This window comes from Marmota monax, unplaced genomic scaffold (genome assembly GCF_021218885.2).
Source record: "Marmota monax isolate L192 unplaced genomic scaffold, Marmota_monax_Labrador192_F-V1.1 WCK01_AAM20220418_F8-fsc00010, whole genome shotgun sequence".
In the NCBI taxonomy this organism is placed as follows: domain Eukaryota; kingdom Metazoa; phylum Chordata; class Mammalia; order Rodentia; family Sciuridae; genus Marmota; species Marmota monax.
Window position 1 is genome coordinate 5,000,158 of NW_026692321.1, and position 26,527 is coordinate 5,026,684.

The 26,527-nt window shown below is 47.9% G+C and overlaps 1 protein-coding gene across 4 annotated transcripts in view; it reads left to right on the plus strand.

The window, feature by feature from the left end:
- Nucleotides 1-18,886, plus strand: part of Grhl1 (grainyhead like transcription factor 1) — a 48,315-nt gene extending 29,429 nt beyond the window's left edge. For 3 of the 4 annotated variants that reach the window (XM_046441246.2, XM_046441244.2, XM_058578358.1), the window contains 8 exons: nt 1,666-1,824; nt 8,586-8,673; nt 10,092-10,231; nt 11,259-11,296; nt 13,355-13,446; nt 13,784-13,869; nt 16,039-16,103; nt 17,321-18,886. In XM_046441246.2, coding sequence (XP_046297202.1) covers nt 1,666-1,824; nt 8,586-8,673; nt 10,092-10,231; nt 11,259-11,296; nt 13,355-13,446; nt 13,784-13,869; nt 16,039-16,103; nt 17,321-17,435 — 783 coding nt within the window. In that variant the 3' untranslated portion in view covers nt 17,436-18,886. The remainder of the gene's footprint in view (nt 1-1,665; nt 1,825-8,585; nt 8,674-10,091; nt 10,232-11,258; nt 11,297-13,354; nt 13,447-13,783; nt 13,870-16,038; nt 16,104-17,320) is intronic. The other variant, XM_046441245.2, reaches the window with a different exon arrangement.
- Nucleotides 18,887-26,527: the final 7,641 nt, after the last annotated feature.

Genomic DNA, 26,527 nt, shown 5'->3' on the forward strand with positions numbered 1-26,527 from the left:
GCATCCTCATATCAAAGAAAACATTCAGCCTTTGGATTTTTGGGATTGGCTTGCTTCATTTAGCATTATAATCTCCAACTTTATACATTTACCTGCAAATGCCATGATTTTATTTTATTTTAATGCTGAATAATGTTCCATTGTGTACGTATACCCAAAGTTTCCCTATCCATTCATCTACTGAAAGAAATCTAGGTTGGTTCCATAATTTAGCTATTGTGAATTGTGCTGCTATAAACATTGAAATGGCTGTGTCTCTGTAGTACACTGTTTTTAAGTCCTTTGGGTATAAACTGGGGAGTGGGATTGGTTACCTGCCCTTGACTGTTGAGGCAGAAGGGTTGACCAAATGGTCCTTCATAAATCTAGCTTCTTTGAAATGTGGCAGGTAGTTTTAAAGGCTGTGGTTCCAGGAATATCCACTATATGGCGCTCATGCGTTAGAAATAAATTCTAAAGCCAGTTGCTGGGGAGATGAAGAGCACTGTGACCATGTGCAGACAGGTTAAGATCCAGAACCGCAAAAGAAGGAGGAAATCCGAGGTGTTCATTTGCAATGCAGACTCATCTGGCTTCCCTAACAACAGCCTCCAGTACCATGATAATAATATGTCTCAATTTGTTTTAAATTTTGAGACAATTTACTGGAAGATGAAAATATCTTGATTGGTAAAAGGCATGTCCTCCTTAGACTTTCCTGTTAAAAACAGTCCGAGCTGGAAAGCTTCCCTCTAATCAGTGCCCGGCTGGGGTGCATGCCAGCTGCCACAGAGAAAACAGCTAACGCTAACCCTGTTGTCCTTGGAAATGCAGAAGCTGTCTGTGTGCAGGGCAGTGGTTACGTGGGTGCTTGTGAGCCCCAGCGACAGCCTCAACACCGCAGTTTCCTCCAGAGTAGTTTTGCGACTGACTGCTGGAGCCCGTCTCCAGTGCTTAGAGAATCAGGGTTTCTTTTTTTCTTATGGACATGGAGCCATCAGCATCACATCTTCCTGAGTTCTTGTCCCAGGATGTTCTGCCCACATCTTTGTGGAGCTCCCTTGACTAAGGAATGCTTTAGTGGGTGCTTTGTGATTCTTAGTCTTGGTGCTCACTAAGTTCTTGGTCTGTGAATATTCTTTACCATTTTTGTCTTGGTTTTCATCTGGGCATGTAAAGGAAAATTATATTTAAATAATGAAAGAGCCTCAAGCTGATGGTCACTATCTGAAAGAAGATATGATAGATATTATTTTCTGAGTACCAGAACCAATAAGAACAACCTGGGAAAAAAGTAAGACATTTATGCTAGACAGGGATTGAGAGAACTTCATTGATACTTTATAATCGTAGAAATCATGGACGAGGAACCCTGATTTCATAAGGCCCAGCGTATTAGGATGTGGGGTGCTGTAGGTTATGCCTCGGTGACATTGCCACCGTAAGTGATGGCCATACTCTTGTGTTTACCACAGCTGACACGGAAGAGCTGCTCTGGAAGGGAGGTGAACAGAGCTTTTGAGCTGCTCCTTTTCCCCCTCATTCGTGTGAGCAGAGGCAGTGTCCAAACGAACGCTTCGTGGCCTCTGGAAGGTTGGCACGGAGCTGAGCTTGGCTCTGCCTGTCTGACATGCTGCGCGGAGCTGGCTGTGGGCCAGCTGTTGACAGCCTTCTCTCCCTTCCCAGGTGTTCATCTCTGTGAACTGCCTAAGCACTGATTTCTCGTCCCAGAAGGGTGTGAAGGGATTGCCTCTTAACATCCAAATCGACACCTACAGCTACAACAACCGCAGCAACAAACCCGTGCACCGGGCCTACTGCCAGATCAAAGTCTTCTGTGACAAGGTGAGAGCAGGACGGGTCTGGGGGTAGAGCATGGAGACAACTCTCCTGGAAAAACTGCACTATGCACACAGCACTGCCAGTGGAAATGGCTTCTCTTAAATGAGCAATTGTTGTTTGGGGCTTGCCAAGAAGTGCTACCTAGTGATGAAGAGAACTTTATTCTAGCTAAAAAAAAATCGGAAGGTTTGCTCCGCATCTTGTCCAGTGTGTCTGATAAAGTAAAGGTGATGGTCAAAGGCCACGTCCAGTACAGCTCAGGACTGCTGCACTGGCCACCCTTTACCTGTCTGTCCTCTCTGCAGGCCCTGGCCAGTGGCCAGCCACCTCAGGACAGCAGCAGAGGGCAGTGCGAGACAAAGGAGAGGGCCCTAGGAGAGTTCAGAATCAACGCTTTTCTCTGACGTGGCCCCTTTTTTCCCAGTGAAGAGATCCTGCTTTTTCCAGATCCTGTTTAACCAGAGAGAATCTGACAGGGCACGTGTGCTTGGGGGAAGCAGCTGCAGAGGGTCCAATGGGCTCAGATCGAATAAGACTTTGCCTTTTCTAGTTCAAAAAATGTTGGATTGCATGGGTTTTTGTTTTTTGTTTTTTTGCCAGTTCCTCTCTTCCTAACCTGTTTTTTTAAAAAAAAAAAAGAATTCTTACATTACGATTTTTAGAGGGTCTAGGTCTAGATAACTTAAAGTATATTTGCTGTGGAGGTCTGGTCTGTCATCCCTATTGTTGACCGGCTGCACAGAAGCACAGTATCTGACCACAGGAGGGCGCCTGGGACCTTCCAGTTCAGAGCATCCACACGCTGAGACTGCGGGAGACTGGGGGACCTGCTGCGCCCCTGACAGCTGGTTAGGATGCACTAGCTTTCTTTTGTTGTTGTAAACAAATTACCAAAAATGGAGTAGCTTAGAACAATGCAGATGTCTTATGAGGTCTCACTGGGCTAAAATTAAGGTGTGGACAGGACTGTGCCACTTTCTAGGGGATCTGTGGGAGAACCACTCTGTGCCTATTCCACGTGCGGGAGGCAACTGCATTCCTTGGCGCGTGGCTGCTATGGTCTCGGAGCCCTCTGTGGCTAGTCACACCTCACGTCCCATCGTTCTGACACTTTGTCCATCACCATATCATCTTCCATGACCCGTCTGCCTCCCTTTTCTGCTTTTCAGGGCTCCCCAGATGGCCTAGGAGAGTGTCCCTCTCTTGCAGGCAGCCAGCTAACAGCCTGAACCCCAGCTGTCAGCTGGCCTGTTCCCAGGCCCTGAATGAGGCTGTGGGCATCACTGGGCACAGATGTTTCTGGTGGGCTGCATTTGACAGAAGCTGGGTCATAGCTGATGAGCTCTGACCCTAAGGCAGTTTCTTCCCCTTTGTGCCACACTCCTCTTTGGAGTCTAAAGAAAATCTGAAGGGGAAATATCAGGATATTCATGTTCTTTTTCTAAAACTCTAGGAAGAAATTTTAGTTTTATTGGTTCAATTAAAATATTTTTTTCACATCTGATGTTTCTGAAAAACTTCCCTGATAATTTAAAAATTTTTTTTTAGTTGTAGGTGGACACAATGCCTTTATTTATTTTTATGCAGTGCTGAGGGTTGAACCCAGTGCCTCACCCGTGATGGGCGAGCGCTGTACCACTGAGCACAACCCTAGCCCCCTGTCTGATAATTTTCTTTTGACATTCTTGAGAATTCTTAATTTCCTATGAAATGCTTATTTTCCGTGCCTGTGCTAACAGAGTGTAAACACAGTAGAGCGTTGGCCAGCGCCCCCACAGGGTTCCCGTTGTGGGAGCCCACGTCAGAGGTGGCTCTGTCAGAAGAGGCAAGAGGTCATGTCCTACATCAAGGTCTTTCCTCAGAGTTCAGCACTGTGGTCACCTAGAGCAGTGTCTCTATGGACATCTGTGGTGGAGAATCCTGTTTTTTATTCTAATCTGTTATGCCTTCTACTATAATAAAATACAGTAAATACTCAGACGAATTGCTAGAAGAGAATGAAATTTTGCAGAAAAACAAAGTCATGTAAACTACAAGCTCCAACTTTTATATTTCATTCAGGAGACATAAATTGTTCCATATAATTGCTTCCCAAATGCTTACTCAGTTTCTGGCCCTGCTGTCCTGGGACCGGTGGCAGCTATCCCTCAGGTTACACCGAACGTTGTCTTGTCAGTAAATAAGCACGAGTCAGCAGGAGTGGCAGTTTTCCATGGCAGATGATGAAATTTTTTTATATGCAGTTTTGAAAAGAAGGAATGTATAGATATGTGCTCTTAAACAAATTTAGTTTCAGTACTAAGACTTTTCTTGGGAGCCTTCTGCATTGGTAGCTGATTTAGAAAGTGAAACACAGGGCAGGTTTGTGAATTGTCCAAAGTTACTTTATCAGTCAGTGGTTGTACAAAGTGTAGAAATCAGTTCTCTCTGCTGTGGGAGTGCTTTGAGACCACGCACTGGTGTGCTCTGAAGCAGAGTGCCTCTCTTCGGGTTGCAGAATTGAACGTGTCTTGGAACAGTGCGTGACTGCTCTTGCTGATGTTTCTGTTGCCTGCTGATCTGTGGATCACCCACACTGGGAATGCGCTATCCAAGGTTGGGTAGCAGGTTGGATGTGCAGTTGGTCCCTGATTTTCCATTACTTGTGTGTTCAAAGGACGTCACACAAAGCCATGATGAGAGAAGTGGGCGTCCTGCTCCCAGTGTGCTTTGTGAGTTCATCAGTGGATACTCAGATGCCCTTGGCCTCCGTGGGTCATCACCTTCTTTGTGAGGCCTTTAAAAATGTCCATTACTATTTTTCTCCACCTGCTAGAGTCTGTAATCCTTGAGATCTGCATAGAGATGAAAGTGGTTGGTCTGCTCTCCCATTATCTCCCATTTTCTGCCCTTATAGCATAAGGAAGCCTACATGTTGTATAGTATTACAGGACGTTCAGGGACATAGAAGGTAAAATCATACACTATTTTCCAACACTGTTTTAATCTCAGAGCTGTTTTAGGTTGACATAAAGTACTACATGAGAAGGAACTATATCATGTGTGTGCTCTGTGTAACGGATGTTCTAAGGTGGATCTTTTGACTATTTGGAGCCCCACGTGACCTCACCCCTACTCATGACCTGACGCACCTGTCTGCGACCTTTCTGCCATCCTGCTATGACTATGATAGTCACTTCAAGTTTAGGTCTGCCCTGCCCTGTCTCTGCTCTGGACCATTCCCTCTGCCTCCCCAAGTCTGTCCTTTCCAAGGTCTGACTCACCTGTTATTGACCTCTGCCCTTCACTTCCCCTCTGCCGATTCTTAAAACTCTCTCATTTTATGACTCTAGAAATAAGAGATCTTTTGGCATCCTTCAGAGGTATTATTTTTCTCTCCTGAGGGAAAAAAATTATATCAGCACTTTATTATGAGTTGCTTAACTCACTTGATAAATGGAATTTTCTGTTATTTCAGAAGCAGCAGCAACTTAGCACTTTATCAGAGGAACTGGAAATTGAGTCTGTAACCATGGAAATTTGGCAATTTCTCTTTCTGTGAGCTGTGGATGTCTCTGGTCCATCCAAGTAGAGAAGAATCTCATTGACACTGTTTCCCACAGAAACCATTTTTTTCTTCATCAGCTGTGCCTGAGGACAGGATTAATTTTTGTTAATGTTATGGACTCACTTCTTGGGGCAAACCTAATATGATTTCCCCAAGATCAGTCTCATTACTTGTTGACTCAGAGAAATAATCTGAACACCCGAAGTTATGAAATGCTTTCCCATCATGTCCTAGAACTTCCTTCAACGTGTCTTGCAGTGTGTGCCGACTGAGTGAATTCTTCTAGCCGTTCTGTGTCTGAGAAGTGTTTCTTTCCTTTTTTTCTGTTCTCAAACATGAATTTCTCGGATTCATGATTTATTAGGAAAATTTTATTAGCATTAATTGTTTTTCGTTTTTTAATTTGTTTTAATTAGTTATACATGACAGTACAATGACTTTGATATTTCATACATTTGAATCAGATGGGATATAATTTCTCATTTTTCTGCATGTACAGGTTTTAGAACCATATTGGTCATGCAGTCACATATGTACCCACAGTGATAATAATGCTGTGTCATTCTACTATCCTTCCTATCCCCCCTCCCCTCCCATCACTTCCCTCTACCTAATCTAAGGTAACGCTGTTCTTTTTTTTTTTCCCCCTCACATCTTCATACATGTATTTTGTATAACGATGAGGGTCTCCTTCCACCAGTGTTTATTTCATCTTCTATTCTGAAGACTCTTCCTGCTGGGTATAAAAGTCCAGGTTGACTGTTTTCCCACCCGTGCTCCTAAGAGGCTGCTCCGCTGTCTTCCGTCTGATGCGGTTTCTGATGAGAAGCCTGGTCCATGTCTTTGTTCTGTACATAATGTCTTCTTTCCTGGGAGTGTCTTCAAGATTTTATCACTGTTTTTGAGCAGTTTGGTTATGATTTGTTCATGTTTCTTGTGCTTGGAATTCGTTGAGCTTCTTGAATTTGTTGAAAATCATTAACTTTGGAAAATTTTCAACAGTTGTTTCTTCCAGCTCATGTGCTGCTCTTCCTCTGTTGGGGTCTCCACTTAGACATTTGTAGGGTACTTGAGGTTCCCTAGAGTTCACTGATGACCTTTTCTTTTGAAGGGACTATTGTTTCTCTGTTTCATTTTGGATGTTTGTCTTGTTGCCTCAAGTTCACGGGTTTTTTTGCCAGGTCTAAATTGCCGTAAATCCCAGCCAGTGTATTTTTTGTGTCAGACGAGGTAGTTTTCCTCTCTAGAAGTTCAAGTTGGATCTTCTAGATTGAGTTTTTTTCCACTGGCTTTTTGAACATATGGGGTGCTGTTACAATAACTTGTAGTATCCTTGTCTAATATTAGTGTCAGTTGTGGGTGGCTTTGGGGTTTGATTGTCCTATTCCAGCCGTGTTTTCCTGCTTCTCTGCATGCCTGACAGTTCCACTGGATATTCCCCCTTGTGAGTTTCGTGTGGTACTGGTCATTTTTGTATTCCTGTGACTTTTCTTGAACTAGACCTTGTTAACTTCTTGGAAACAGCCTTATCCTTTCAGATCTTCTTTTTATGATCTGTTAGGTGGGTCTGGAGCCTGTCTCAGTGTCAGGCTAATTATTCTGCACCCCTGGGTAAGATTTTTCGAGCAGGTCCTACTCAACATGTGTGAGTTGTGAGTTTCCTCAGTTTGTTGGGAACAAGCACTATTTTTGGTCCTATGTGAGTTTCAGGTGCTGTTTCGCTAATATTTTCAGATGTGCCCCCCCCCTTCCCGGGCATTGGGTAATTTCCTTGCCCTTGTGTGCCTGCAGAACTTGCCGAATGCCCCGGGGGCCTCTGAGGATCCCTGGGGCTCTCGCAGCTCCTTCCTCTTTGGTCTCTTTCCATCCTGCTCCTCCTGTCAGGGCCTGCAAGCTGAAGGCAAGAGGCACTCTTAGGCAGAAGGGCTCACCTTGTTTGTGAAACAATCCTTGTTTCATGCATTTTACCTGGTTTTTGCCATTGTTCCAGGGTGGAGAATAAATCTGGTTTGTCACTCCATTTTGGATAGAAGTAGCAGTTCCCTAGCATTCTCTACGGATTCATCTGATAAAGAAGGAGGAATATCCTTGTTTGTAAAACCACCTTTTAGGACGTATACTTTATCATTGAAATGAAGTTATTGTTAGACTCTTAGAAGGGACTGTTGTGCAGACCAACACCATACAGTAATGGCTGGGAGACTGGGGACATTGACCTGCTTTTCAATGTCAGGGAGGTAATGTCTGTCTTATTGCATAGCAATTGTTATAAGCAGGTGATTATAAAATGTTTACCAGCAACATGTTAGGATATCAGTACCCTTTCGAGCAAGCAGAAGTGACTTTGTGTTGTAGGTATTTTTGTATGTAATAATGCCAAGATCACTGTGAAGATTTTTATTTCCTCTCTTTAGCCAACTTAACTGGAAAACTGTGTTAAAAAAAAATCTGTGTCATGCAGAAATACACAGCAATAAATCAAGCAAGATGACTAAATGTTATGTTTTTGTTATATCTAATCACTTAATTTCAGTTCATGTTTATTAATATAGTTCATTCTAAAATTTTTGTGGATTCAGTTGTATGGCACTGTCACTCTTTGTATAATTGATGTACATAGTACAAATGCATTCTTTTTATAGAATTCAGAATACACTTGTTCTCGTAAGTGATCATGCAGATTTGTAATTTCGTCTTTGCTTTTGTGAATCACAGCTGGTTGCATCTGTCACTCGGTGGAGGCCCAGTTCTTGGACAGAATCTAGCTCTCAACAGTTGCATGGCTCACGTAGGAGAGTGCATTTGAAAAGAAGATCAACCTATTTTTCCTTTGGTTTTCTTTTCCTCCTGGACAGTGGGAAAAGGCGCTCACATCCCTGCAGTCAGCGTGTGCATTAGCCGATTTTCTCAGCTTTTCATTTAGCCCGTTTATGTCTATTACTGAAAGAAGTTTTGTTTTATTTCTTTTTGAAATGTTGATTATTTATGATGTTATAATATGAATATGATTCAATGTAATCAATTTCACATAGTTAAAAGTAATTTTAAGATCGGGCTTTTTAGAGGAAATGACTATGAGAAGCCCCATGAATATAGTAAGTAACAGAGTTCACTTCCAGAGAGGAGAGAGACCCCCGCCCCCCGTTGGTCAGGATAAGAGCTAAATATTTCAGAACCAGATTCGTGGAATCCCATCTTTTCTCCTTTTGACCTGCAGGGAGCTGAGCGGAAAATCAGGGATGAAGAACGAAAGCAGAGCAAAAGAAAAGGCAAGTGTCCTGACCCCAGCTCCCAGGGCAACTCCTGTAAGTAGAGACGTTCCAGGCTGCGCCCGCCTGTGCGGCTGAGCTCGTGGCGGGAGCTGTGGTGGCGGGTGGTGGTGGGCGCGGGAGGCTGGGATGCGCTAGCGAGGCTGCCTGCAGCAGATGCAGCGGAGAGGAGTGGCTAGACCTGAGGAGCTGCACGTGGGGGCTTCTAGGATTTTCCAGAGCTCAGGCTCTTTAAAAAAAAAAGAAATATATATATATATATATATATATATATATATATATATATATATATACACACACACACATATATATATATATTAGTTGTAGATGGACACAATACCTTTACTTATTTATTTTTAAAAATATTTTGTTTTCGTTGTAGTTGGACACAGTAAACCCATTTTTAATTTTTAGGTGGCGCTAGGGATCGAACCCAGCACCTCACATGTGAGGGGCAAGCGCCCCACCGCTGAGCCACAACTCCAGCCCCGAGCTCAGGCTCATTTAGCTATCAGTTTGGGTTCAGGTTCGGTTTCAGTTCTGAAAAATAACACATGTTGCCCATGAGCAGCTGCTGAAGTTGGGGCTTGTTTCCATTCGTAAAAATAGTAATACCTCCTGAGATTCAGGGTGTCTGGATTCCAAATGAGGACCACCTTCACATGTGTAATCTAACATTTGCAGCATCTACAGGGCTTCCCTCGGACCTTCCACCTGGAAAGCATTTGTTCTCTCTCTCTCTCATGTTTTAAGTGAGATCAATATGCATATTTACAAACTCTTGTCTGTAAGAGGCTTAAAAGGGAAAAGTGCTGCTCTGTGCTTAGGGGTGTTTATCTGTGATATGGGCTTCCAGACGTTCTGTCAGCCCTACACCACGTGGATGAGATTCTCCTACTGGCACCAAAGTGCAGCCTCCAAGTGCCACTTGGGAGAGCAACTGATGAACTAGGAAACTTCGCAACTAAGTTCATCAGGACCAGATGATGGGGAGGATGGAGTCCATAATTACTAAATTAAAAACTAGTCAAATTCACTCTTAAGCTCAGTGCTGATCCTCTTGATATGTTCCAAAGTCAAAGGGTGTGTTGCTATTAGAATGTAAATTGCTAATAAGGATGACTAAAGTAGAATTACTTCCAAATTGTTCATATGGTAAGTTTTAGCCTTTCAGATAAAAACTAAATATGCTTTATCCCTCCCTGTTCAGTTCTTCTGTATTCATATGTCTCTGTTTTCAAAGATATCTTTTTCTGGTGGTCTTGATAAGATGTTCAGTGGTTGTATTGTAAGTACAGACAACAAATTTGCTTACATAAGCAGTGACTCTCCTAGTGCATCTCCTACGGGGCTTTGATGTCACTGCTCAAACTCGGAAGGAGCTGCTCTATGGCCTGCTTCCAGCTGGCAGATGCCATCTGCTGATGTCACTTTCCTCATTTTGTTTCTTTCAGTTTCTGATGCCAAAGTGCCACTGCTTCCCTCACACAAGCGGATGGACATCACGGTGTTCAAGCCCTTTCTTGACCTGGATACTCAGCCTGTCCTCTTTATTCCTGACGTGCACTTTGCCAACCTGCAGCGGGGTACTCATGTAGGTAGCCACTGTCCCGGGACGCTGCAAAGCATGGCAAAAAGATTTGGGGGGGCATTGTTCATGGTAAATAGGAGCCAGACTTCAGCAGGCTTGACTTGTTCACCAGCTGCACGGACCGTCAGCTGTGGTGATGTGATGCCCATGCAGTAAAACGTGTGAAGCTCTGTTGACTTGAACACTCTGGACGAGACCTGTCAGCTTCCTTCTGCTTGCATTCACTCCCTCTCTCACTCACCCAGGTCATTTGAAGGATTCTAGAATAGCAACATAATCAGACCTGGGGTCTATTCTGTGAGTTTCCCTAGGGAGGCACCTATGCCAGGTGGCCTTGCTGGCATGGAGAACACCCGAGGCTCTTCTCATGGTTGTTGGCACATGCAGGGTGGTCATGTCGTGGCACCTAATGCTGAATTTTTTAAATGGTCACACCCTGCTTTGTGGCAGAAGCTTACTGGAGAGACAGAAACTTCAGTAGAGTGGCACTTGCTTTTTATGCTGAGCTCAGATAAATATCACCAAGACACCCATCCATGCATATCACAGGTAGATCTGTGAGGACTACAAGGACTTTTCAGAGTTCTTAAGAATCCATTGCCAACATATTCTGTTTCTAATGGAAAGTTTTGGGGTAAGCAGAGGCTAGCAAACTTTTGTAAAGAGTGAAATGGTGGTCAAAATTTTAGGCTTTTGGTCCACGCCGTTTCTGCTGTGCTGTTCAGCTCTGCCATTCGGATGTAGAAATGAATAGGTGGCTTTGTTTCTGTAGCTACTTATATAAGCAAGCTTTGGATCCAGATTTGGCCCACAGGCCACAGTGTACCAACCCCTGAGTTAGAGAAGTTCGAGGTGTCTGTAAGAATCTGGGCATTAAAAAATAAAACTTAAAGGACTTGATATTTTTTTTAAAAAGGGTTTGATGTTAGATTGGTCAAATTCAAAATTATTCTTGTTTTAGGAATAATTCATTTATGGTCTGAAACGTTCTACACATCTGTTTGACAAGCAATCTGTGTTTTGGTCTTAGGTTCTTCCCATTGCCTCAGAGGAATTGGAGGGTGAAGGGTAAGATTTATATTTTGTTTTGCTTTAATAAACTTGGTTATTTTGAAACAATCTCTGCAAGGACAGTACAATGAAGAACTCGTTTTTCCTTGAGCCATTTGAGAATAAGTTGCTGACCCAATGGCCCGTCATTCCTAAGTCCTATGATGTGTGCGTCCTTCGAACAAGGACGTCAGCATGTCCCAGACAGCCAGGATATTCACCCTCACTCAGACCCAGGAATGTCCTTCACAACAGGAGAGGAGCCCGTCCAGGACCACATTGTCTGGGAGGTCATGAGTGTCCAGTTGCCTTTGGTCTGGAACAGTCCTGGCCTTGCCTCAACTCTCCTGGGGGGATGCTTTTGTGGACTGGAAACCAGTTGTTTTGTGGAGTGTCTTCAATGGGCCTCGTGTCAGATTGAGGCTGTACACCTTGGTCAGACCCTCCTAGTGGCGACAGTGTCCTCGGGCATCCTGCCAGAGGCATTCAGTTCACCCCAGTGCTCACTGTGACCCCCAGCAAAGTGTGGCGTCTGCCAGGCTCTTACTCTGACAGGTCCTTCTCCTTTTGTAGTGGGTACTTTGGGATAAGGTACATTGTACCTCTGTAAATATCTCATTCCCTGCCAAATTTTAGATTTATTCACCAATTTATTTGTGTCAGTATGGACTCTTAAATAAGTTTCCCACTTTAAGTTGTAATGCATTACTGCCATGTGCCTGGACATCTGGTTGCCCAGAGTTGGGCACTGGGGCCCAATACCCTCCTGGCGTACTCAGGTGTTTCCGTCTAGCTGCAGCAGCCTCTTCTCCAAGAGTCTCTGGTTGTCACTAGTGGAGAAGGCGTTTAGAGTCAGGATGGGACCTGGATGTGCCTTTGAGGCTTGCTGCCCACGCCCAGACCACCCTTCCCTGGTGGGTGCCCTGCTGGGGTTCAGACCCCTGCATCAGGAAGCCCCATGCAGAGGAGCCCGTGCAACCCCTCCTGTCTGTGCGTGCCCCTTGTCCTTCCTGGTGGCTCTAGGACTGAATTTTCAAGAAGGGAGAGGTTCTGTTTTGGTGTTCCAATTTCCCTTTTTGTCTTAATACAGAAAAGTGCAAGTGACAGAGCCTAGGGCAGACAGCGTCTGCTCCTCAGCCCTCCTCCCTTCCTGCCTTTTGGGGCCACTCCCAGGGCTCCACCTGTCCTCTCGGGGACCCTCCCAGCCCCACACCCGTGCCAACTCTTCCTCCTCTCCAGAGGCCAGTCCTGCTGCTTCCTCTGCTCTTGGTGTTTGCTCTTGGCCGGGCAGGCACCTTCTCTGGATGCCTGTTGTGCGCTAGGAGCTGAGAGACACAGCATTTTTAAGCCCCACTCCCCCAGTTCCCGAGCTGATTGTCCTGTCAAAACCAAGCACACACTTTCCTGTTCTTCAGCTCTTTGAATGTTTTCCCCCTTACCCCCAGGCCCTCCCCGTTGGGCTTTGGCAGGGGTCAGGGAGACCTGTGCACTCCTTTCCCCACACTCTCCTATCCATTCTTCCCCTTTCTTCCCCTGGGCACCACGATGCTGTGTTAGCCCCTGAAGATGCACTCTGGTGACCACCATCTCCTCTCAGGCTAGCCTTCCTAGAGTCCTCTGCAGTGTGACCACACACCTTGGCCACAGCCTGTCTCACCAAACTTAAGAAGCTTCCCTCTTCCCTTGATGCAGATTGCCTCCTTCCTAGCTGGCCTCCCTGCTGTTCTGTCCGGGCCTGTCTGGCTTTGCCTTTTCCTGCTCAGCTTGCACTCTTTCCAGATGCCCTCTCACCCGTTATCCCAGATCCTGTCTGTCTCCTCCATACCAATTTCTCCATCCTTGAGCAGGCAGCTGGTCTTGTGAAGAGCCGCAGGATGTCAAGCAGGTGGCCCCGAGATGCCATCCAGTGACTGGGAGTCCTGGCTCTGTGGTTATCTTGCCCTGGGCCTCAGTATTTTTTCATCCACAAAACAAAGACGCTGAGCCCATGAAATTCAGTGATATTCACTAAAACTCTTTGATTATGCAGGTAATGGAGGTGGAAGTCACTAACTCTGCACTGTTGATTGCCCACAGATCTGCCTTGAAAAGGGGCCTGTATGGAACAGAAGATGACTTTGTTGTCCCCACTCCTGCTAAGCTGCCCCGGATAGAAGAACCAAAGAGAGGTGTGTTGGCGTCTGTGGCTTAGTGGGGGTTTAATCAGCAGTGAGCTCCGATCTGTCAGCAGCACAAATTGCACAAAAACATCTTTTCCACTTGAATTCCTTGAGTGTTCTTCTGTCAGACTTGACACCTGACTTGAGCCTGGACAGACATAGAGTTCAGAGCGAGGCTGCAGCCTGTGACCTTGGGACGGTGTCACCTTGTTCACGTTTGCTGCCTTGGCTGCGAGTGTGTCTTTTTATCTTAACTGGTGCCCATGATCTGCTTTCATATTTTGTTCCTGTGAATTAATCATATACTTCATTCTCTTCTCTACCTCCTTGTTCTGGCTGGGGCTAGTGCTTCTCTACGTTCGAAAGGAATCCGAAGAAGTCTTTGATGCCCTGATGCTCAAGACCCCATCTTTGAAGGGCTTAATGGAGGCTGTAAGTAGGGCACGTGGTGGGACCCCTGTTAAGCATGGAGCAAACACAACATAGAATTCCATCCAAGCAAGTTGTCACCACCCAGGCGTTTCCATGTGCTGGAACCTATGTCCCCCTTTCCAGATCTCACTTTGTACCTGTCATGTGGCCACATTGTACCGCTTTAGGGTGTCCTCTTTTGTTTGCAGATCTGTCTTGTCCACGTGGGGTTCTCACCCATGTGCCTGGCCTTGGGTCATAGGTGAATCGCCCAGCCTTGTGTGTTCTACTGAATGGGACGCATCTGTGAGGGCCTACAAAATAGTTTACTTTTTATATACTTAATTAAAGGGAGACTGCCATGCAGCAAATGCTCTAGAGGCTAAAATATTATTTTTAATCAGTAAAACCTTAAAAATATCATACATAAAAATAGTGGAAGTCATCACAATGGCACAACCCTTTAATCCCCACAACTTGGGAGGCTGAGGCAGAAGGATCACAAGTTTAAGGCCAGCCTCAGCAATTTAGCGAGACCCTGTATCAAAATAAAAAGGTCTATGGATGGAGCTCAGTGGTAGAGCAGCCCTTGCTTGGTTTAATCTCCAGTACCAAAAAGAAAACCCCAGTGGCTCCTGAGTTGGCCTTTGCTCCTGATCCTTGCTGAGCTGTGCAAGACTTTGCCTGGAGCATATTTGAGAGCATGTGAAGGTGCAGCCAATAATGACCAGAAATCCTTATTCTGGACCGATCAGTGGGATCCACTGACCCCAATATCCCTGGGGATGTCAGTGAGAGAGGGGCATGGAAGGGAGGTGTAGCATTATTCTCTCCTGGCTTTGCCCTTGGCTGAACTTTGAGGATGAGCACTGTGTCCTGAACTTACCAACCTCAGGCCACGGTGGGCCTGGAAGTCTTTGAGCTCAAAGGGATGTATAATTGGACTAATATACCCCCAGGCCCCTGACAACCTGCACTGTGTTGGCTTCATTCCACAGATCTTTATAGGGGCTGCTTTGTGCCAGGTGCTGCTGTAGTCAGTGGAGTCACAGGAAGGAGGGACACAGTGCCAAATGAGGCCTGCCATCCACTTAAGACAGAGACAATGAAATAAGCAAGAAAATTAACATGTAACTTTTTAGGCACAGAAAGCACAATGAGGATGTTAGGTGGGTGAGGGGCAGGGCGTCAGGGAGCTCACAGGTCCCTTAGTGTCCCTTCCTGCTTGTACAGAGACAGCACCCCCACTCCCACTGTCATTTCCTGCTTCCTGCATTTTCTCCCTTCTTTTTCTTCCTTGTCCTGTCTGTGACCGTCTTTCACCATTTCTTAAGGATGCTGCATTCCTAGACTGTAGGGAGAGGCGAATATGAAAGGGGTGGAGCGTGGCTGTCCGGTGTAACTCGCTCCTCACAGATCCCAAGGGGTTCCCGGCAGCGGCTCGTGTTCCTTGGGGCTGGGCTTTCATCAGGAGGTGGAGCATTGCTGCCTAGTGCTGCGGAGGGAAGAGGGCTGGTTTGTACGGGCGAGCCCTGTGCGTGGATGCAGGCTGAGGGGCGTCTCAGTGCTGCCCCAGCAGAGCCTCACCCCAGCCCCAGCATGGTGGGCAGCACTTCTGAGGAAGGTATTCGATCTTGAGTCAGCAGTGTGTCCTCGCCTCAAGGTCTGCTCACCTTTATACCCCAAGTATGGCACAGGAGCAGTGCGACAGCAGGGCAGGGCATCGCTGCTCCGGTGAACGGTGGGCTTGGGTGCGGACTCTGGAGACAGCCCAGACGCAGCAGCCATGGGCGGTGTGGACGTGCAGAGGATGCGCAGGAACTCTGCTTTCTGTTCCTTTTTCCTAAAAGCCTTAAACTGCTCTATGAAAATAAAGCCTAAGAAAGAACCAACCATGACCCTGTAATTCACCAACCTTGTCCTGGGTGTACGTTTCCCCCTCAGTTGGCCTGTTGACGTCTGTGTGAATTAGGGGGATACCACGGACCCTCACTACAGCGCCCACCCCTCTCCCCGAGGACCTGGCTGGGTCTCCTCCACGTAGTTGAATTGCTTTTTGGCCTTTTGGCTAAAATCAAGTGAAAAAAAGGAAATCGAGTGACTGGGTATATGTGTGTGTGTGTGGTGGATTTTTGTTTGTTTTTTAAAGTTGTGAAAACATTTTGAAATTATTTTTGTCTGCTCTTTTAGATCTCAGACAAATATGATGTTCCCCAGGACAAGATTGGGAAAATATTCAAGAAGTGCAAGAAAGGGTGAGCAGTGGGGCCCTGTGCACGCCTCTCCGTCACACACTTACTGGTTCCCTTCAGAAACAGCCAGAAACACTAATGCACAGGGTGGTTTTTCTCACCAAATTATTTACTTAAAGTTGATCTACCTTCAGGCTGGGGTCATGGCTCAGTGGTAGAGCGCTTGCTTAGCACGTGGGAGGCCCTGGGTGCGATCCTCAGCACCACATATAGATAAATAAATAAAACAAAGGTATTGTGTCCAACTACAACTAAAAATATATATATTAAAAAAAATGATGTACCTTGAAGTCCACTTTTGTGGATTGTTTTTCAAGTAGAATTTGTATCTACTCTTCCCACATGTAGCAGCGGTGAACAGCGCACACCCCAAGGCCAAAAAGAAGTTGGCTAGGGATGTCAAACACAGCTCCTCCGTTCCCTGCGCGCTGTCGTGAGGGAGCCAGGCACAGAGTGGGCACTCGTGCTGCTGCATCTGGTTTTCACGGTGTCTTTCTGAATGGTGTCATTACCTGCGGCCCTAGACTAGGCACCTCGGGCTCAGAGGGCTTGAGAGGTGTGGCCAGGATCACGCAGCTTGGTGGCAGTGCAGCCACGACTCAGCCCAGAGTCCGCTGGCTGCAGAGCCTTTGTCTGCCCCACGTCTCATTTTCAAGTTGTATAACATTGCTTCTAGGTCCAGAAATTGACATTTTTAGTTCTATTTTACTTCAGTGTCTGTGCCGTTTTGCACGGAAAAAACGTAAAAATTTGGGGGCTTAGTTCTAAACCAAGTCCTAACCGGAATTCTCTAGGTGCTTCTGTGGGCGTGCTGGGCTTAGCAGTAGTTTGTTTAAACTCTGAGGATAACCTGCCAGGGAGGACAGGCTGTCTGGGAGCTGGGGCTTCGGGTTGTGGAGATGAGTTTTACCGATGTGTGTTCTGAAGCTGGACCACTGAGTGCCGCTCTGCAGGCCTGTTCTGTGTACTAGGTGCCGTGGACTGAATGAGTGCCCCGGGCAGGAGGCAGTAATCCACAGGCCTCTTCCTGTCTCCACCCGTGTGCTTGCATCCAGCAAGGGCTTACTTGACAGCTGTCACAGTGGGCTGTGATCGTCAGTGAGGCAGTTGAGGCATGGGGCAGTTTAATAGTCCTGCCTGTGTCACAGCTAGCGAGTGCCATTAAACCCAGGTCTCACTCCAGAGCCAGGAACGCTGACACAGATTGGTCTCCTCCCCAGGATCCTGGTGAACATGGATGACAACATTGTGAAGCACTACTCCAATGAAGACACCTTCCAGCTGCAGATTGAGGAAGCCGGGGGATCATACAAGCTCACTCTGACGGAGATCTAAGGCCTGGGCCTGCAGCCCCCTGGGAGGTCGATGGAGATGTTACGTAGATGTTTGGCCCACTGCAGGGACCTGGACACCCACCTTGCAAACGCAGGTGGCTGTCAGGGGAAGGGATTGCTTTTGAGTTGGCAGTGGACCTGCATTTAATGTATTACGTTGACATTTTTCAGTTGACAGAAAAATCCATGTATCATGATGTTTGAATTTCTAAAATACTTAGGACTAAAAGTGAAAATTTTATTCTAGGATTTAACAGATTCTGGAAGCCTTTAGGGTGCCTGCTACCTTCTTATTTATCAAAATACTGAGATCTCTGCCTTGTCTACTCTACAGTAGTAGTGGTTCTGTGCACTAGTGGGTCAGGAACAGCAGTATGCGTGGCTTGAGGATTTTGTGCTCTTGCCTGACCTCAGTTGAACTCCGGCTGCCCTGAGCAGTAAAGGGGTGCGCCCCTCCCTCAGCCTCTCGTCCCCCATTAAATGTTTACTAACTAAGGCATGTTACTGGAATCTTACTTTGCAACTTCCTTGGACATATCAGCTGCCTGTCTTAGGAAGAACCTAAATGGGTCACAGTGTGAAATGCATTAAGATAAAGCTGCATTGTATATAAGTGCAATATCTTTTTGAAGGTGTGTGTCTGTAAATGTGTATATACGTGTCTGATATAAATATATAATATATAAATAATGGTATCTATGTACAGATGGTGAAGATACACAGTAAGATCTACCTTAGAGAGTTTCATAGACAACAGGTTAAGTTATTTTTGATAATGTGGACTAAGCAGAGGGAACGCTGTGTTTTCCCAGACACAAGCACTGCTCCCCAGCATAGCAAGACCTTCTCAAACGACAAAAGTCCCTATCTGCCATTGAGAACCTTACTCTGTGGGTGTCTGCACTGTTCAGAAGTGAAGTTAAAGGCGACCGTGACTGCTGTGTGGGCGGGTGTCGGGGTGTTCCTGGGCAGTGAGCACTGTGAAGCTAGCAGGGTAGCTCCAAGTGGATTCCTTCCTCCTCTTCCTGTTACAAGAAATGGTTCTTACCATGTTTCAGAGCCTTTAAGCTTTGATTATCTTGTATGTTAACTACTTTTAGAAAGCATTCATGAATTTATGAGATTATACTACTGTGGCAGGGGAGCATTTTGTACACATGTTTAAATACACAGAAGTACTTAAAATGTAATTTTATAACAAATCACGGGTATCTTTAGGTTCAGGGAACTAGAATAGGTTATTGTATGAGTAGGATTGATAGTTACCTTCAGAGGTTCAAATATTAATGAAGTATGTGAACTAAATTGCTGGTTTTCTAAGATATCATGGGACACGGGTCACATAACAATATTTTATATTTTGTTTTATGAAATGAAATCGATTGTGTCTTATTTTTAATTTTGTCATTGCAAATGTGTTTTAAACCAAAGGGATTAAATTTTATATGTCTATTTCGTAATATGTCATTTCCTGTTATTCGGCTTAACTTTGTCCTTTCATTGGTTTTAAAATCTACCAATAATGTTTTAATTCATGAGAATTTCTTAAACAACTGTCCTGAGCAGGTCATCCAGGGCCTAAATGTGAGAGACACTGAAACATACTTTTAATGAACACAGTCCAATCAATGAAGTCCGTTCCCTGTAGACCGCCCATCACATCTGTGAGTTTTCATTCTATTCTTTGGGCCAGAAGCCCAGCCTCTGCCTGATCTGTCAGTGGCTGCAGAGTCCAACTTAGCACAGGGAACTATGACCCTGGCAGCAGCTGGTCTGTGGGACACTTTTTCCTGGCCTGGGCCCTGTCTCTGACTTCTGCAGAGCCACCTTTGCCCTGGAGGTGTGACCTCCTGACCTCCCCAGGGTTTACCCTCTTCCTTGGCCCAGGCTCCCTCTGAGCTGTCCCTGCTTAGGATCATGATGGGACACCTGCCTGTCCTCCCCAGCCTCAGATGGAGGTCAGATGGATGTCTTTGTCACCTGTGGATCTCGTAACACCCAACCAATGATAGTCGTGTAGTAGGTGCTCAGGAAACCATTCGGTAATGTTGAAGTGAGTGACAGATAACCCAGTCACTTGCAAGAGACTTAGTAGAAGTGCCAAGCTCAGAAGTTCATCTGGGTGGATGTTGGACCAATAGTCCACAGAGTAGGGCTGGTAGGTAGAAATTGCCTGTCTGGTCCCAAAGAGATAGTTAGTGGCTCATAGAAAGGTGGCTCAAGGGACAACAAGCTCTGGTGAGTAGGCATCGAGGGGGCAGGCTGAGCCGAGTCCCTGCGTGGCAGGGCAAGCTGGACTGTACCTCGGTATCAGCGCTGGCCAGATGTGCCATGTTCATTCCCATCGCTCCAGTCCCCCTGTGAAGGAAGCAGTGTCTCGTTGGCTTCCAGTGTCGGCAACATCTGCACCCCACCTGAGGTCACAGTCAGTGGTATAGCCTGGCTTGGGACCTGACTTCTGCCTCCTGATCCCTCCCTGGTGCCCAGGCCTCCAGAGCAGCACCTGGACAGCTCCTCTCATGATGAAGTCTCTTCTTTCTTAAATGCAAACACACCCTTGGTCCTGAACCCCTTGGTCACCACCCGCTTCACATTTCCTTTGAACCAGACTTTATTTCATTATAAATAAACTAAGAAAACAGATCCAGTTAGCCATTAGAATGAAAGTTACAGCTCCATGAGAAGAGTTTTCTGAGAAAGAAATTCCTACCTCCCCAGTCCTACTCAGAGATGAGCACTGAGAATTTCCCAAAGGAGGGAGGTTTGTGGAATTGGCTAATTGGATTAGATTTAAAGATGCTAATGACTTCATTTCCAGTATTAAAGAGAACACTGGAGTCCACGGCATGAGCTATTTATAGAGAAATGCAAAATATGACCATTGGATACTCCTAATTAACCGCTGGTAAGAACAAAGAGCTAAGTGACTGTATGAGACTTTCAAAAATTTTTGGAAAAACAAGAAATATAATGATGGTTGGTTGGTCCTCATGTTTCTGGACAAAGTACTCAAAGCCAAAGGTGTGCTCAGGGATTCAGATTCCTGCGTCTAGTGCCACATGAAAGCCTGAGCGTCTAGGAGTGCCTTGGAGGAGAGCTGTAGCTGCAGACTGGAAGGGCTGGAACCATGCAGAACCTCGTGGCACAACTCAGGTTGGACTCAGCCTTGCACAGTGTCTGCCATCAATGTGAGAGTGCTGACAGAAGAAATGGGGTCCTCTAAGTTGGAATGAGGACTCAGAGCCCCTAAATGCTGATGAGTTTGCCAGTGGAAAAGGTCTCTCCAACCCAATGGAACTGACCTCCCGCCCTTAATGGTGGTGACTTCCAACAGCAGTATCAGCCCTTCTACCTCCCTTGAGCAAAATGGTCATAATGGCAGGAATGGAGGTTTTGCATAGGCTGAGCAACATGGCCTTCTACTGACCTGACTATGGCCACTGCCCAATCTATAGAAGCAGAGACAAACAATGAGTCCCTGACACAGCACCATTTCCTGGGGTGATCAGCCAGCAACATGGCAGGTTGATTGCATTGGACTCCTTCCATTATGGAAGAAGCAATGTCTTTTCCTCTCTGGGACAATCTGGATTTGATTTGCCTTGCCTGCGTGCAATGCTTCTGCCAAAAGTAGCATCCATGGACCTGACAAGTGCCTCATCAAGGAACTCACTTCATAGCCAAAGTTGTTTAGCAGAGAGCACATGCTTGTGGAATTCTCTGGTCTTGCAACTTTCCTTACCATCCTGAAGCAGGCTTGGTGGAACTGTGGAATGTTCCACCAAGACTGTAGAAGACTCAGAATGCAACTAGCTGGCAACACCTTATAGGGGCTCCTCCAGGAAGCTGTGCGTGCTGTGAGCCAGCATCCGACAGAGGCTGCAAGGTCCAAGAGACAAGGGGGTGGGGACGGGACACTGCTCACTGTTACCCCCAGTGACCTACTGAAAAATTTTGCTTCCTATTCCTATGTCTTCATGCTCTGCTAGCCTAGTTGTCTTAGTTCCAGAGGGAGGAGAGCTTCTTCCAGGAGACACATCATTGATTCCATTGAACTGGAAGTTTGAACTGGCTCCAAGCCGCTTTGGGCTCCTGGTGCCTCTGAGTCAACAGGCTGAGTTATGGTGTTGTCTGGGGGCATCGGTTCAGGCTGCAGCAGGGAGGTGGGAGTATGTCTGAATACAGGAGGTCACTGTGCCCTATGCCCAGGATATGATGAAGTCGATGGGAAACCACCCAATCCAGGTAGGGCCACAGGTGGCCAGGCGCCCTGCCCACCCAGGCCTTCCGGGAGGTGCGTGACCTGGAGGCACTTGCTGAAGGCAGCAGGAATACAGAATGGGTAGAAGAAGGAGCTGAACACCAGCCGTGGTCACAGGACCAGGCGTGAGAATGAGCGCGATCGCCATGTTTCCTCCTTGTTAGGAAGACACTGTGTCTTTTCACATATGAAGCAAGTTTTGTTTTAATTTTTTCTTTCTTGTTTCATGTAATGTAACTCTATTGACTTTCTAACAGTACTGAAGTATCCTTAATTTGATATCTTGGTGCTACAGGTTATCAGAATAGAAAAGACGGAAACCTTTCCTTGGGGGTAGGGATTAGTGGTTTGGGCTGTAGGAGAATGGGTGTATCATTTAGGTATGAGGATGGGTGGTAAAGTGACAGGGTAGACGTGGACTAAAGGATGCCCAGGTAGCTGGTAAAACGTTGTTTCAGGCTGTGTCTGTGAGGATGTTTCTGGCAGAGACTAGCATTAGAATTGTAGGAATAAGACAGACCCCCTCGCCAGTGCAGACCACCAGTCCTTTGAGGGCCTGAGTAGAGCAAGAAGGCAAAGAAGGGCGCCTTCACGCTCCCTTGAGCTGCGACACCCTTTTCCTGCCCTCAGACATGCGTGCCCCTGGTTCTCAGGCCTTTGAACCCAGACCAACACCCCAGGGAGAAAAAGGAGGTTTTCCCTCCCTCCATTTCTCAGGTCTTCAGACTCAGGCTAAATTAGCTCCCTTAGGTCTTCAGTGAGCAGGTGGGAAATTGTGGGACTTCTCTCCCTCCATAATTGAGTGAGCCAAACCTCCTTCACCACCTATCTCTATTTCAGATAGATAGATGACAGATGGATGGATAAATGGATGGATGGATGGATGGATGGATAGATAGATAGAGTTATTTTCCTATTATTTCTGTTTCTCTGGAGCACCCAGACCAATACACCCACAGTCATAGGTTGCTGATTTTGGGGGTGAGCAGGCTATCTTCCCCACTCCCTATCTTAGTAGTGTCTGGTAGGTGCTATGAGTGGTCAGTTTGCCCAGCTGTGAGAGAAGTGGCCCAAGTGAAAGCCCTGCTTGCCACAGCCCTTGCCTGGCCCTGGGCCCCAGGCCCTCTCTCTGCGGTGGTTCCTAACTCCCAGGAGGCTGAATTTCCCCTGGCCTCACCCTCCCACGTCTGTCAGGCCAGGCTAACTGAGCAGGACAGTGGACTGCTTGCCCTGTCAGTGCAGATGGAGCACAAGGTGTGCCCAGCAGCCAGCACAGATGGCCCTGTTACCAGGTGCCCGCACGGGGCACTTCATCTCTGTTTGCAGGGCTGGGATGTTGATAAGAGTGAGCAAACACCCTGAGGCCATCCGCGCTGGGGCCACGGCTAAGGCAAGAGTACCCCCAGGACCTCTCCAGGCAGCCGCTGAGGGAGGGCGGGGCAAAGCTGGCCTACACTTCCGAGAGCCTAGGGCTTAGGGGCTTAGTGACTCGCACACCCCCACAGGCACAGCCAGCTTCTCACACTGTCCCACACAGCCCTCATGGTAGGGGCTGTGTGAAGACAGAGGCCTCTCCTGGATTCCACCCACTCCCACCTGACCCTTCTTCCACTTTATTCTTTTGAAGTCCATCCTCCCAGCAGCAGGTCCCCAGGCCAAGACTTCCAGCAGGGCCGGACCTCTGTCTGAAGTAGCCGCTTCCTCAGAGGCCCAGCCGACTGGCTGCTTTGCCCAGCTCCCTCTGGGTGGGGCTGGGTGGTTGAGGCGACTCCTGGTGGTCCCCTATGCCTGACTCCAATCTGGCTGCCGCATCTAGCAGCTTCCAGTGCCTGGGATGAGGAAGAGGAGGGCAGAGGCTCTGGGCAGGGTGAGATATGTTTCTCACATTTCCAGTTCTTTAGGGACGTTTTCATTGAGTTCTTTTGAATACTTAAATGTCTGTCCAGTAGCCCATGTCTGGCATTTTCCCAACCTGTACGTGGGCCATACTTTCTCACTTCTTTGAATGTCTTGTAATTTTCATTTGAAAACTGGACATTCTGAATAACGTGGAATGGCTATGGCTACTCTGGAAATCAGAATTCTTCCCTTTTCTAGGTCTGTATTGCTGTTCACAAGTGACTTTTCTGAACGAATTCTTATTCCATGTGTACTGGATCCCAAAGTCTTGCTCAGTTAGCTTGGTGATGGCTAATGATTGCACAGACATCTGTAAACACTCAAGTCCCCCAGTGTGGGAGGGGGCCCCAGTGGGCTGCCACACTTTTAACAGGCCAGTGAAACACTCTGCCTTAGGCTCCCCTTCCTCCCTGCTCAGAGCCTCAGGGTCCACAGAGGGGGATCTTAGGGCCACCTCACGCCTTTGCTGAGCACAGACAGAGCCCTATGACTGCATGGCCTTCAGGGTTCCCAGGGTGTGGTGGGGCCTCTCAAAGAACCTGTGCACCTCTCGTTGCCTAGTTTTTTCTTTCAGCCCCTGGGCTAGCCTAGTTCCTGCTCCAGCTGTCGAACCTCCTCAGGCAGCCACAGAGGTGGGCACCATTTCTGCCAAACAGTTGACAGATCCCTTGGAGACTACAGGGTGATCCCCAGTCCGTTAAACAAAGGCGGCCTTACCAGCCGGGCAGCAGAGACCCAGGCAACAGGTCAAGTTTCAACAGCTCTGGGGTGAGGCTTTCAGGGCACTCCGCCCCCTGCCCGCTTTGGCCGTTGGTTTTCACCACGGCTGTGGGCTTTTGGCTTTCAGAAGCCCCTGGGGAGCTGGAGAAGGGGGTGGACTCAGCAGTCCAGGAAGCAACGTTGCACACCACAAAAAACCACAGGATGGACCTCAAAATAAGTATGCTGAGCTCAAGAGGCCAGCATACCTCTGAACCTAGGTCTGTATTGAACAGCACCCGTCACGTAAATCCCTGGAAAACACCCAGCCATCTCCCGTGACAGAGATCAGTGGTTGCCAGGGCAGGAGGGAGGTTATAAAGGGGCACTGGAAGTCCCTGGGGAGCCATGGAGATGTCCATTATCCTGGTCATGACTCTAGTTTCTGGTGTAGATGAAGCTCACCAAAACTTACCAAATTGCCTACCTTAGGTAGGAGCAGTTTGTTGTACATAATTATACCTCAATTCAGCTGTTTGGAAAGCTTGATCTACTCACCTGAACACGATTGTCTCCCTCCGACTGATCACTCACTCCAGCCCACCTGCGTCCAAAGTTGACGCTATCCTTTCTCTAAGATTCAGCCTCTTCCAGTCCCCACGGTCACAATTCTGCCCTTGCCTACCTCTGGACTTCTGACCCGCAGCCCACCAGGCCAGCTGCCCTCCCTCTGGCTCTCTCCCTTCTCTTTCCCTGGCTGCGCCCTCACTCCATGCTTGGCTAGTGGGGTCCAGGCCCCACCCTGCGCTCCCTCCAGGCCCCTCTCCTGCTTCCCCACTCCTGCCTCCCTACTCTGCCTGTGCCTCCCGTCTATCCCAGGCAGGTGGGCTCAGCCGGGGTACAGGGCCGAGGTTTTCTGTTCTGTCCTAGGTACCGGGGCTGGGAAGCGTTTCTCAGGACCCCATGTAAGCATGTGCTTGGCAAGTCTAGAAACAGGTCTAAGCGCCCCACAGGGAGGGCCCGAGGCTGGGCCTCGACAGCAGTCAGGAGGACGGGGCACCTCGGCCAAGGTGGAACAAAAGGGCACATGCCTGGACAGGCGAGGCAAGTGATCTATTCCCCTTTGGCAGATGCCCTCTGGACACACTGCCAAGGCCCCTGGCTGCAGCCTGACTTGCACAGGCCAGGGGAGGAAAAGGCCATCCGCATCTCTTCTTTCTGCCACTGTCTCTCGGAGAACGTCAGCCCAGTGTGGAGGCCAGACTCCCTGTCCACCCAGGTCCTCCGCTCTGGCTCTCTGTACCCAGCAACAGCTCTAGAAACACCCCTGTTAGGAACCCCAGGGCTGGGACCTGGAGAAGTCCCAGTCGGGCAGAAGCAGGGAGCACTGCAGTGGACCTGAGTGCCGGGGAGACCGGGCTGCCAGGCCTGGCTGTAGGTATGTTCAGCCTTCCTGGGTGGTGTCTGGCCCAGTTGGCCAGCCACTGCTTTGTTCTTGCTGGCCTTGGCGCCCAGCCCCACAGCTGGCAGACACTGTGACCTTTCCCCGACTTCCAGCTCTGGCTTCCAGATGATTCCAGGCCTCTGAAGTTTACAGGAGTCACATGTCGCTGGCACAGAGACCTCCTGCCCCATTCCCTCTCCTTGCTCTGGGCAGCAGGGGCTGGGGGGCTCCACTCTAAGCAAGACCCAGCTGCAGGATCAGAGTGTGAGCTGGAGACAGGCAGGGTTGGCCCAGGCCAGAGCCAGGCCCTCAACAGGAAGACCACCCTCAATAGGACCTCAGAAGTCCACAGCCCCAGTCCCTACCCTGGCACTCTGGGCTCTCCACCACTAAGCACCCTTGGCGTGAGAAAAGAACCACAAACAGCATTAGTCAGAGGGTCAGGGGCTGCCCCTGTACAGGGCCAGGTCGTCTTTGGACTCCAGCCTGAGACTCTAGCTCTGCTGTCCTCCTCGGTTCCCATGACTACCGTCCCCAACCCTGCCTCCATCGCCCTGCAGGCCCTGGTGGTGACAGGAAGCAGAAGGAAGAACAGTCATGGGTGGAAACCACTCCATCCAAATGGAAGTCTGCAGAGACTCCCCTGCTGCACAAGGGCAGTGTGCGATGGCATGATGGGACAGGGGTGCGGCGATGGCATGTGTGGCATGATGGGACAGGGGCGTGGCACTGGGTGAGACCCCCAGAGCTCAGGGGAATTAAGTGCCTTGCTAGGAGGGTGGGAGTCACC